The sequence below is a fragment of the Xyrauchen texanus genome, chromosome 26 (assembly GCF_025860055.1).
Source record: "Xyrauchen texanus isolate HMW12.3.18 chromosome 26, RBS_HiC_50CHRs, whole genome shotgun sequence".
In the NCBI taxonomy this organism is placed as follows: Eukaryota; Metazoa; Chordata; class Actinopteri; order Cypriniformes; family Catostomidae; genus Xyrauchen; species Xyrauchen texanus.
Genome location: NC_068301.1, coordinates 23484836 through 23497321, shown reverse-complemented (window position 1 = coordinate 23497321; position 12486 = coordinate 23484836). Strand labels below are relative to the sequence as shown.

At 39.9% G+C, this 12486-nt stretch overlaps 1 protein-coding gene across 1 annotated transcript in view; it reads right to left on the bottom strand.

Moving 5' to 3' along the window:
• The window catches only part of LOC127619503 (microtubule-actin cross-linking factor 1-like), a 229139-nt gene that overhangs the window by 65547 nt on the left and 151106 nt on the right, over positions 1 to 12486 (bottom strand). The window contains exons 36-47 of the mRNA XM_052092341.1: positions 8919 to 9068; positions 8508 to 8741; positions 8265 to 8429; positions 7737 to 8078; positions 6764 to 6955; positions 6511 to 6687; positions 4725 to 4848; positions 2735 to 2934; positions 2284 to 2601; positions 2010 to 2176; positions 760 to 916; positions 549 to 660 (exon numbers count right to left, since the gene is read on the bottom strand). Of these exons, the coding sequence (XP_051948301.1) occupies positions 549 to 660; positions 760 to 916; positions 2010 to 2176; positions 2284 to 2601; positions 2735 to 2934; positions 4725 to 4848; positions 6511 to 6687; positions 6764 to 6955; positions 7737 to 8078; positions 8265 to 8429; positions 8508 to 8741; positions 8919 to 9068 (2338 nt within the window). The remainder of the gene's footprint in view (positions 1 to 548; positions 661 to 759; positions 917 to 2009; positions 2177 to 2283; positions 2602 to 2734; positions 2935 to 4724; positions 4849 to 6510; positions 6688 to 6763; positions 6956 to 7736; positions 8079 to 8264; positions 8430 to 8507; positions 8742 to 8918; positions 9069 to 12486) is intronic.

Below are 12486 nucleotides of genomic sequence, written 5' to 3'. Positions count from 1 at the left end.
AGTTGAAAGCACACAGTTCTCGAAGTAATTGTATGCTGTAGCAGTGGAATTACTGGAATAGCCAAATATGTAAATTTGAAGGCAGCATCCACAGTGAAAGTGGCATCACAGAGAAGTGGTATCACAGTGGAAACACTAAGCACTAGCTACAGACAAACATGAAGCATTGGCCCTGAGCTTTCACTTTGTTACTGCTCACTGCGTCTGTCTGCAGAACTGCTGCTTTTTGGCACCATTCTGATTAAACTCTAGAGACTGTTGTGCGTGAAAATCCCAGGAGATCAGTTACAGAAATACTCAAACTCAAACCAGCCTGTCTGGCACCAACAATCATGCCACGGTCCAAATCACTAAGATACAATTTTTTCCCACATTTTGATGGTTGATGTGAACATTAACTGAAGCTCCTGACCCATTTCTGCATGATTAGATCATTGCATGAATAAGTAGGTGTGCAGGTCTACCTAATAAATTGCTCACTGAGTGTATACGCCATATGTAAATAACCTTCTGTGCCACAGCTGCAACCACTTTGTTACTGTTCTTACCAGTCTTATTATTTGGTGCTGTGATGTTAATAATCAGGCTCTCCAGTTGTGAACTGGTTTTGTTCAACTCCTGAACTTGGGTTCCATAGGTCTCCCATTCCGTGAGAAGATCCTGCAAGGAGAATTTGTAAGATGTGTTAGTTAAAGCTTGCTTACCTAAAAACAGAAACTGGTGTCAACACACTGTAAATAGTGAGAATTGCAGAACTACTTTGAGCTGTTGTGCTCTCCTCTGCAGGCTATCTGTGCTGAGGTTGGGCTCTTTGGCAGGCAGCTGCTCTTGTACTGTCTGCAGCCACCTAAGGAGGGAGCCAGATCGCGAGCGAAAATCTGCCAGTTGCTGTACACTGCTCTGGATGGAATCAAACCTGTGAAGGAAACAATAGTAAGGTGAATATATAACAATTAACTAGGGCTGTTAATTGAGACACAAGATGCTGAAAAACAGTGAGATGTAACACAATTACCAAAGAAATTAGATTGCAAGTGTACCTAGACCCATTTTATTTATTAATAGAACATGTCCTGTTTAAATGGACCCCAAATCTACAGATCTACTGACACATTGACAAACTCTATTGCAGTGGATCGTAGGCAAATTATCGGTTTATGTTCAATGATATGGAAATAAATATGTGCAACAAATATGTGGGATGTCTTTGAATTATCTCAATGCAGGCTTTTCACAACTGCAGAAAAATCCCCAGTAAACTAACACCACCAGACAAGCTTGAGCAATTATCTCTCCTATTAATATGGCAACACAGAAGGCAACTATTTTAAGTCTTGATGATAGATCAGGACTTTGTTTGGGATATTAAGCAGAGCCAGACTCAACTCCAGACTCTTATGTGGGCAGCAGGCATCTACTATTGTTAGCAGCAGTTGGGGTCGAAGGTCATGTCATAACATGCAACTATTTACTACAAGTTTATATTACAATAATCCCACTTCCCACTCACAAGTATTCCCAGAGATATGTGGAGTGGAGTCAGATTTGAACACATGACTGACTGTTTTATGATCCCTCTCTTGGGTATTTGAAATGCTTAGAGAGAGAGAGAGAGGCATCTTAAGGAGGGGATGTGGTGGAGTGGTTTCCATAACGGAGGACACAGGGCTGTCAAATTAGGTTAGCCTGATGCTATTTTTTATGCCCAAGACTATTCTGACCTCGTCCATACTATCTTTATGGGATTAGTCTTATTTTTGTCATGTCAAATGACAAAGCAATTAAAGCTGACAGGGCATCACATTTCAAGAAAGAAAATTACAGAGAAAAGCTGGGAACAGCCTAATTATTCAGGGAGATAAAATATATTTCGATTAGTGGTCACCCAATTTTCAATGGTTTATATTTGGTCCTCCCAGGACTGAATTTTGTGTTACAGCTTTCTACCTCCAGTCTGGAGAGTAAAATTATAAGTATAAGGTAATGTTAGTACAACTCTTTCCACTCACCTCTCGTTGACATTGGATTCCAGGTGTGCAAACGCCTCAGAAACTTCTTTGGTTGTATCCAGAAGGCTTTGCACATTGGCAAAGACCCCAGATTGGCTCAAATCTGAACCAAGCTCGACAAATGACTTCAATTGATTTGACTCTTGAGTAATCTCTGATCTCACCTCCTTTAATGAATAAGAAATGAATGATGAGGCCTTCAAACATCAGCCAATAAGCAATGACTCTTTCAAAAGTGTAAGTATATTTGAGGCCGAAAACCTCATTATCTAACCTCTATGGTCTGCCTGTAGTCTTCCACACTGCAGTTTAGTTGGCCTACAGGGCTAAGAGCTCTTTCTCGGCTCTTTGTGAAGCTACAGAGGTCTGTGTTCTGGCGCTCAAATCTCTCCAATTTGTGCAAAAGACCCCGCAAATCAGTCTCTCCTTCAGCCTGCTTGGCCTGGGCTGCTGCATAGCGCTGACTAAGGTCCTGCATAGCCCCCTGCAGGCCAGATACTGTTGATGCATCTGCAGATTTCAGAAGCTTGGACATAGATTCAAAGGTGGCATCTACACTGCCTTGCCTTGAAAGAAGCTCCTGACGTATTTTCTGAGGGGGGAAAAGTGCCATACTTATATAAAACACATTTTCTGTTTCTCAGTTTAAAGAAAGTTTTTTGAATATTGGAAAGATAAAATTATGTTCAGTTCTGATGAGTTTAAAGGTACATTTAACAAAATACCTGATTTTGTGTCAGGGCATCCTGAACTGCTTGGGCATTGGGCTGGACTGGGCCAGGAGATAAAGGCAGGCCATCCAACCATGTCAACAGTGCTTTAAGCCCCTCCTGAACAGTGACTGACTGGGCAACAGCTGTTTGGAGCTGCTGTGCCCTCATTGACACTGAATCAGACAAAGTTTCAAACCGCTTCTCTAGAGCATCTAAAATGGCCAAAGGAAAAATACAAAATATTAAAATATACAGTTCTGTGTAAAAGTTTTTGTTTCAGCTTTATTGTGTCAATAAGAAATATACATTTTAGACTCTCAAACATTCCTTTTGCAAATAGAATAACAGGGAGCACTATAACAGATGGCATGGTCGCCACAGAGCCCCCCCAACTAAACATTGAGTCAGTCTGGGATTACACAAAGAGACAGAAGTAACTGAGACAACCTAAATACATAGAACTGTGGTGAATTATCTAAGAAGCTTGGAACATCCTATATGCCAACAACAAAGAAAAACTGTGTCCAGGTTTACCTAGGACAATTGGTGCTGTTTTCAAGGCAAAATTGTTAAAATATTTATTAGCTATATGTTTACTAGTATTTGTATGAAGCTAATTGATAAATAAAAACTATTTATGGCATTATTCAACATGTTTCACAAGTACCTACAACTTTTGCACAGTACTGTTTGTTGAATACGTATTTATTTACTTAGTGAGTAGGTAGTCAGCTGTTTATTATGACAGAAAACCTACAAGCAAATTAGACTGAGCTAATTTGATAAATGACACTGTTTAATAATCATTATTGAAAAATATGTTACAGCAGAATGCTGCAATTTACCAATCAAGTACTCCAGAGAGCCATGAAGTAAATATGTACATACATATTGTACCATACACTGGTGGCCAAAAGTTTGGAATAATGTACAGACTTTGCTGTTTTGGAAGGAAGTTGCTACTTTAATTAACCAAAGTGGCATTCAACTGATCATAAAGTATAGTCAGGACATTAATCATGTAAAAAACAGCACCATCACTATTTGAAATAAGTCACTTTTGATCAAATCTAGACAGGCCCCATTTCCAGCAGCCATCACTCCAACACCTTATCCTTGAGTAATCATGCTAAATGGCAAAAAAGTAACCACTTTCTTTAGAAACTCATCAGTCAATCATTGCTTTGAGGAATGAAGGCTATTCAATACTTGAAATTGCCAAAAAAAAAAAAAAAAGATTTCATACAAAAGGTGTACACTACAGTCTTCAAAGACAAAGGACAACTGGCTCTAACAAGGACAGAAAGAGATGTGGAAGGCCCAGATGTAAAACTAAACAAGAGGATAAATACAACAGAGTCTCTACTTTGAGAAATAAACGCCTCACATGTCCTCAGCTGACAGCGTCATTGAATTCTACCTGCTCAACAACAGTTTCATGTACAACAGTAAAGAGAAGACTCAGGGGTGCAGGCCTTCTGGGAAGAATTGCAAAGAAAAAGCCACTTTTGAAACAGAAAAAAATAAATAAAAGGTTGGACAATTGGACAACATATAATTGGAAAGTGTGTTATGGATCTTAACCCCATTGAGCTTTTGTGGGATCAGCTAGACTGTAAGGTGAGTGAGAAGTGCCTGACAAGACAGCCACATCTATGGCAAGTGTAACAGGAAGTGTGGGGTGAAATGTCACCTGAGTAGCTGGACAAACTGACAGTTGGAATGCCAAGGATCTGCAAAGCTGTCATTGCTGTACGTAGAGGTTTTTTTTTCATATTGTAATAGTAATTTTTCACGTTATTAATGTCCTGACTATACATTGTAATCAGTTGAATACCACTTTGGTGAATAAAAGTACCAAATTCTTTCCATAAGAGCAAAATCTGTACAATATTCCAAAATTTGGGCGCCAATGTATATACACACTTAAATTCAGCAAAGAAATATTAACCTCAGGTAGCACAAATCAAGTATGAAGATATTCGTTGCTAATGAGAATTACCTGTAGTGTTGCTAATATCTGCTTTTTTGAGAGTCGGAGACTCTTGAGTGCTAACCAGCTCTTTTCCTGCCCTCTTGACCTTCTCAAGCTGTACAGAACGCTCTGCCAGCTCATCCTGTAACAGCTGAGAGAACACAGCAAAAGAGGAAAAAAGATTATTAAGATTATAGGTAAAGGAATCTTCATAATTTTTTTTTGCCATTTGCACTCCATCCATCCATATACAGTTGAAGTCAGAAGTTTACATACACCTTAGCAAAATACATTTAAACATTTTAATTAAACATAAAAATTTTCAATTCCTGACATTTAATCATAGAAAACATTCCCTGTCTTAGATCAGTTAGGATCACTTTATTTTAAGAATGAGAAATGTCAGAATAATAGTGGAGAGAATTATTTATTTCAAATCTTTCATCACATTCCCAGTGGGTCAGAAGTTTACATATACTTGGTACACTTTTAGTATTTGCCTTTAAATTATTTAAATTGGGTCAAATGTGTTGGGTAGCCTTCCACAAGCTTCTCACAATAATTTGCTGGAATGTTGGCCCATTCCTCCAGACAGAACTGGTGTAACGGAGTCCGGTGTGTAGGCCTCCTCACTCGCACACGCTTTTTCAGTTCTGCCCACATCAGATTGAGGTCAGGGCTTTGTGATGGCCAATCCAATACCTTGACTTTGTAGTCCTTAAGCAATTTTGCTACAACTTTGGAGGTATGCTTGGGGTCATTGTCCATTTGGAAGATCCATTTGCGACCGAGCTCTAACTTCCTGGCTGATGTTGCATAAATATATCCACATCATTTGCTCTCCTAATGATTCCATCTATTTTGTGAATTGCACCAGTCCCTTCTGTAGCAAAGCACCCCTACAACATGATGCGGTCACCCCCATGCTTCACAGCTGAGATGGTATTCTTTGGTTTGCAAGCCTCACCCTTTTTCCTCCAATTATAACGATGGTCATTCAAACAGTTCAGTTTTTGTTTTATTAGACCAGAGGACATTTCACCAAAAAGTAAGATCTTTGTCCCCATGTGCACATGCAAACTGTAGTCTGGCTTTTTTATGGCAGATTTGGAGCAGTGGCTTCTTTCTTACTGAGCAGCCTTTCAGGTTATGTTGATATAGGACTTGTTTTACTGTGGATATAGATACTTGTCTACCTATTTCCTCCAGCATATTCACAAGGTCCTTTGTGGTTGTTCTGGGATTGATTTGCACTTACCGCACCAAAATACGTTCATCACTAGGAGACAGAACGGGTCTCGTTCCTGAGCGGTATGATGGCTGCATGGTCCCATTGCGTTTATACTTGCATACTAATGTTTGTACAGATGAACATGGTACCTTCAGGCATTTTAAATTGCTCCCAAGGATGAACCAGACTTGTGGTGGTCCACAATTGTTTTTCTGAGATCTTGACTGATTTCTTTTTATTTTCCCATGATGTCAAGCAAAGAGGCACAGAGTTTGAAGGTACGCTTTAAAATACATCCACAGGTAAACCTCCAATTCAGTACACCTCCTATCAGAAGCTAATTGTCTAAAGGCTTGACATTTTCTGAAATGTTCTGCTTCAAGGCACAGTTAACTTAGTGTATGTAAACTTCTGACCCACTGGAATTCTGATATAGACAATTAAATGTGAAACAATCTGTCTGTATACAATTGTTGGAAAAATTACTCCCGTCATGCACGAGTAGATGTCATAAATGACTTACCAAAATTACAGTTTGCTAATATTAAATCTGTGGAGTGGTTAAAAAATAAATCATCTGACCTGTACAGCATTAAGTGTACACTGCAGTGTCTGGGTGTCTCTTTGCTCTCCACTGGGTTTAAATATGCTCTGATTCTGCTCCTGAGCACTCAGCCAGGACTCTAAAGAACCAGCCTCCTCTTGATACTGCTGGTATTGCTCCAGGAGACCTGAGAGATGGGTGCCAAGTTCTGAGGACTGAAAAAAGGATATCAGTATGTATTCAGTCCATTAAATGCCATTGTAGATTGATAGAACATGAGTTTGTACCCACCTTGCTTTGTAATGAATTGTAACGCTGTGTGGCATCTTGCAGCTGGTCACTCACAAGTTGCTTGGTATCCTCCAGAGCTGGAATAGTACTGTCCACCCTCTCCAGGGCCCCCTGAACAGTCTCCAGAACCTTCTGACCAGAGATAGTCACAAAGCGCAGGTCTGCTTTGTGACAGATGACATCTTCTGCAAGCTGTTAATACAGAGGAAAACAGATATACAACATTTTTGTAGCATTTCATCCCTTATAAGGGTCTGTTCACATAGAACACATTTTTGCGCTTTTCCAATGTCAATTTTTTTTAAGATGCCGTGTCAAATGAAAAGATTTCAACTACTGATTTTAAAACAACTTTTAAAAACGACATCTGCGTTGGTTGCGCTGAATAAAATTTGGTGCGCTGACTTGTTAGTTTGTGACTTGACAACCATTAATATTGTGAATGGCCCCCTTTTGCAGCTTAGTTTAAATAAAAGATCTAGGTGGGCTGGAGAGGTTTTTCCTATGTAAACATGCACTAGATGGATGTCTTTGACTGCTGCACCATTTCTCACTGCTTTTTCAGCGTTCGCACAGCGCCATGTTTTTAAGATGCCGTGTCAAGTTAAAATGTTAAATTGTGCTTTGAGACATCTGCTTTTGTTGCGCTGCATCTACCTTTTTTTAACGCAAGAACGCGTTCTGTCTAACTTGCACTGCGTCTGTTTTTTTTTTTTTTTAAATGAAAGAATGTGTTCTGTTTGACTTGGTTGGTTGTGACTTGGCAACCATTAATATTGTGAATAGCCCCGTATTGCAGCTTAGTTTCAATAAATGATTGGATGGGCTGGGGAGGGAGCTTTGGGTTGTGAATTTTAGAGTGTGTGTGTACATAACACTCTTTTATTCCAAAAGAGCACCTTTTAAAGTCTTAATGATACCTCATAAGAATAATTCCTTGTAACTCCACACCATCATCACTACACTCTGATACCTTTTTGTGCGCTTCCATTCGGTCTTTCAGGCCCTTTGCATCAGTTTCTCTTTCTCCGAGTGAACGTAACTCTTGTTCACTCTGATCCAGCCATGTTCCTAGGTTCTTGTGCTCCTGCATGAACTTGGCAAACTCGTCTCTAAGGGCATCTGCCTGCCTCAGTCTGTCCTGACAGCTCTGGAGGCGCTCCTGATGCTGACTCTGCAGCTGATCCAGCTTGGCCCGCAAGCGCTGTTTCTCCTCTGGTTGCACACTGGAGTCGGGTTGCTCCAGAAGGGAATGGACGGATTGGGCCACCTGCTGAAGGTGAGCCTGTTGAGCTTGTAACTGGTGCAGCTCAGTCTGGTAGAATAAAACAAAGACAAAAGGTCAAATGGCTGAATTGAGCACTGCTAAATGATGTCATACATATTTAAACTTTGAGACCTGACTAAAATTCATTTAGAATGGTCAAACTGAAAGAAAATTTTAATTGAGTTGCTACATCTGATACATTGAGAATTATTAACATCTCTCCAAGAATCTGACCTGAAGTACGTCACTGTGAGAATTCAGAGTGCTCTCTGGCGGGACAGATGAGTCAGTGGCAGTCTCTCCAAGTGACCTCCTTGTTGACCCATCCAATGATGACAATTCACTGAGCAGTGTGTCTATTTTTCCCTGAGTCTCCTGCATCTGCTCCTCTGCTTTTGCCTTGGGCAGAAGCAAGTTATGACAATAAATGAAACAAATGTATAAAATACACCCAAATATAACAGCTTAAATCCTTACTCTCTGTGTGTTCTGCTGAAGTGTTGTGATGATGGCTCTGTCCACTTGAGACAGTGAGGAGTGGATTGAGTCTGTGAGTGAGCTGTGCTGCTCCTTCATTTGTGAAAGAGCCCCCTGAAGTTTGACTCTTTCCTCAGGACTCAAACAGTCACCCCGCTCAGACAGGAACTCCTCAACTGATCGCATAGCCTCCATCAATGAGTCACTTTTAGTCAGAAGGTCCATCTCCACCTCCTAGTTACAGGGTACCAACAGAATTAAACAAACATAAAACAACAATTTAAAAATTAAGTTAAGGTTTTGCATGAGACATTTTTGAAATTTATACAAATCTGCAATCACAAATTAATATTTACTGTAGTAACTGGAAAACAAATTCTGAGGTAAACATTAAATGCATCACTGTCTCACCTTAAGCTCTTTTTGCTTCTGTTGTAATTCGTTTACATCATTTGACTCCACTCCCACGCTCTGATTGGCAAGGAGGCTGGCAGCACCAGCCAACCACATTGTGAGATTCTCCAATTTATGAGAACATTCTGCCTTCTGCTGCTGCACAACCTACATCCCACCACAAGGAAAAATATATAAGAGCCAAAAGTTATGATAATTTATAGTCATAAATAAGACCCCTCGACTTAAGAAAAGGTTCATCACCATTGTCTTTTACCATCCATACACTACTCCTTTGTAAACAATGTACAATGTTTGAGCATGATGTGTCCAAAGTCAACACACAAAGCAACCAAATGCAACACTCTTTCGACAGGCCAGTGAAGAAAAAGACCAAAAAAATATCTTAGACAAACAATATAACATCTCAGTTTTATATATTTTTTTATACTTTTAATATAAAGAAAGACAGGAAAAAAAAAAGCATGCTACACAGCAAGGTTGCTTTTAAATCTTTAGCCTTTTCCAAAGCACTTGTCCTCTGTGACAATCTGTAAAAGCAAGGTAGACAGGTTAATTCACACGTGTATTAGTACACACAGTACACTCACACTCATCTGGCAAAATCAAGTTAGAAATGCATGTGGCTAGGGAAATTGTTTTAGATCAACAGATTATCAGAAATACTGTAAAATTAAGTGAACAAATAGAACACACTGATTTTTACATGCATATGGAGATTATTTAAATTTCAAATGCAGCATTCATGCTAACATGTATGGACAAATCATTAGTGTGGTTAAATTTAAACAGTTTTTTTTTTCCCCCAATTTGGAATGCCCAATTCCCAATACACTCCAAGTCCTCGTGGTAGCGTAGTGACTCGCCTCAATCCGTGTGGTGGAGGACAAATCTCAGTTGCCTCCACATTTGAGACGTCAATCCGCATTTTATCACGTGGTTTGTTGAGCGCGTTACCACGGAGACGTAGCGCGTTTGGAGGCTTCACGCTATTCTCCACGGCATCCACGCACAACTCACCACGTGCCCCACAGTCAGTGTGAACCACACATTATAGTGACCATGAGGAGGTTACTCCATGTGACTCTACCCTCCCTAGGAACCAGGCCAAATTGTTTGCTAAGGAGACCTGGCTGGAGTCACTCAGTAAGCCCTGGATTCAAACTTGTGAAGCGTACAAGTAAAAAGAAAAATTTTATAGCCTTCTGTTTTTAATAAGTGAGCACAAGCTGTTATTCATCGGTTTGCAAACCTCTCTATCCCTTGTAGTTTGTTGCTCTTTGTCATTTTTCTCTTCTTTGTCTTTCTGCTCTTTACTCATTCGTTCATTCTCTTGTGCTTGCTGGGCTAATAGTGCTTCTGCCCTGGCATGAGTGTGACCAACAGCCAGGTGAAAGACCCTCTGTAGCTGCTCCAGTTGTCCAAGGAGATGCCTGCACTGATCAGGAAGCAGGTCCTGAGCATGCTCAGAGATAAACACCTGGATATTGAATGCAACAGTGCTGACATCAGTGGATCGGGCTGCAAGAGCATTCTGTAACTCCTGTAGGGAAAAGAAGGATAAAATGCCATAACTGTAACTCAAAAGGTATGGAAAAGCTATGCAACCAAGATATTATACCTCTTGAGGTTTTACCTTGCACAACTGTTGTTTATGAGTTATCTGTGCAGAAATGCTTTTATCTGCTGCCGTCATTCCATCTACCCCTGTTTCCTCCTCCATTTGTATCTCCATCTTCTTAAGCCAGCTGAGAAGGTTGTTAACTTGCTCTTCTAAAGACTTTAGTTGACTATTTATAGCTTCCTGTAAGAGTATAAACATTTCACATATTTAACAGATTGTGAAGAAAATTATTTGGAATGAAGCTTAATTTTTAAGATTTTTATTTTTTACTTTTTGTGCATCACATTGTGCTTGCAACCCCTCTAAAGTCCTCTGGCCAAAGTCCCTGGCTGCACTGTATGCTCTGGCTAAGCTTCGACCATCCTTTTCCAGGGCCATAAGCAGCTGAGGTGGGACATCCAGAGAGTTATACTCCAGTAGTTGCATTGCTGCTTCAGTCTCCTTGTGCACTTCTGGTTCCAGGTCACAAATTTCCAGGAAAAGTATCTGAATAGACAATTAAATGGAAATGAAAACAGCCCTTGCTAGCTTAAAATGTGAAATATGCTAGATGTCGAAGATTTGTTATACAAAGCTTTTACCTCTGTCTGTCTGATTATGTCATCAAGCGCGATGAGACTTCGACCAGCAGACTGTTGTTGTTTTTGTTGTTTAAGACGGACCTCGATGTGTCTCACCATGGAGAGCAGAGCCACAATCTGTTGGTCATGTTCTAAGCACTCTTGCCGGGCCAGTGATGACTGAACAGAGAAGGAAAAATTATTCAAAAAACAATTCACAATTAATAATATTTTAATTAAGGTTCCAGAACCTGTAGAAAGATATTCAGAACTACTCCTACCTTGAATGTCTTTGTAGTATCCCTGTTCAGTTGTTCAATTTTCATTTGCATTTCTTCAGTTTGTTTTTCCACTAAACACTCTGCATACTCTTCCACCTCTTCTATCTGTGTGGTAACAGACACTGGGATCTCCTCCATTAGTGATAGTCCAAACATTTGTGATTCTTGGACAGATGGTTCATCCATGGCTTTACTAAAAGGGGACTCTTCATTCCTTTCTTGATGAAGTTCATCACTTTCTTTCCCCATTGCTGTTTTGAACATTTGCAGAGGAGTACACACCACACTTGACAACAGTTCTTTAGAGTCCTTCATTCCTGGGGTGTAGGGTATTAATTTATTGTCTTCATGGCTGCCAGTCAAAACAGTGTCTGAGGCCAATTCAGCCATTTTGTAACACAACTTTTCATCTTCTGTACATAATGGATCAATGTTTTGTTCTTTTGCTCTTCCTTCTTTGGCTTGCACATCTAAATTCTGGATTGGAGTAAGTCTTTGCTGGTTTATGTCCACAATGTCATCAAAGGTCTTTGTAGAATATGAAATATTTTCATCACCATTTAATTCTCTGTTTATATGCTTGTCATGCTCAAATTCTTCCTGTTCATGAAGCTGTGCTTTATCTTTGGAGCATCCAGGAGAATAAGACCCAGGTAGAATTGTCTCTGCCACTAAAATTTTATCCTTCATTTCTTGCCCTGTCTGGTGTAGTTTATTATCTAGCGTCATAATTTGAGGAGATTCAGGTCCTGTATTTTCATCAATGGATTTCTCTTGGGTGGTCATTCGCAGTTCTCCACGACTAGATCCTTGACGCATTGCCTCTAATTCTTCAGCAGCTTGTTTTTCACTGACTCCTCGCTCAAACACCTTCCTAAGAATACTTTCTTTAGCCTTCATCAAAAGTCTTTCATTCTGTGTCATTGCCTGGTTGACGTTCTCAAGTTGCCTCTCATTTTCTTTCTCAACCGATTTATTATTTTGACACTGGACCTCATGAATCACTGTCTTCGGTTCTTTCTTAGACCCATCATCTTTTTTAACTCCTGCTTCAACAACAATCATATGCTTAACTTTTTTATGTTTATTTTTCTTCCTCT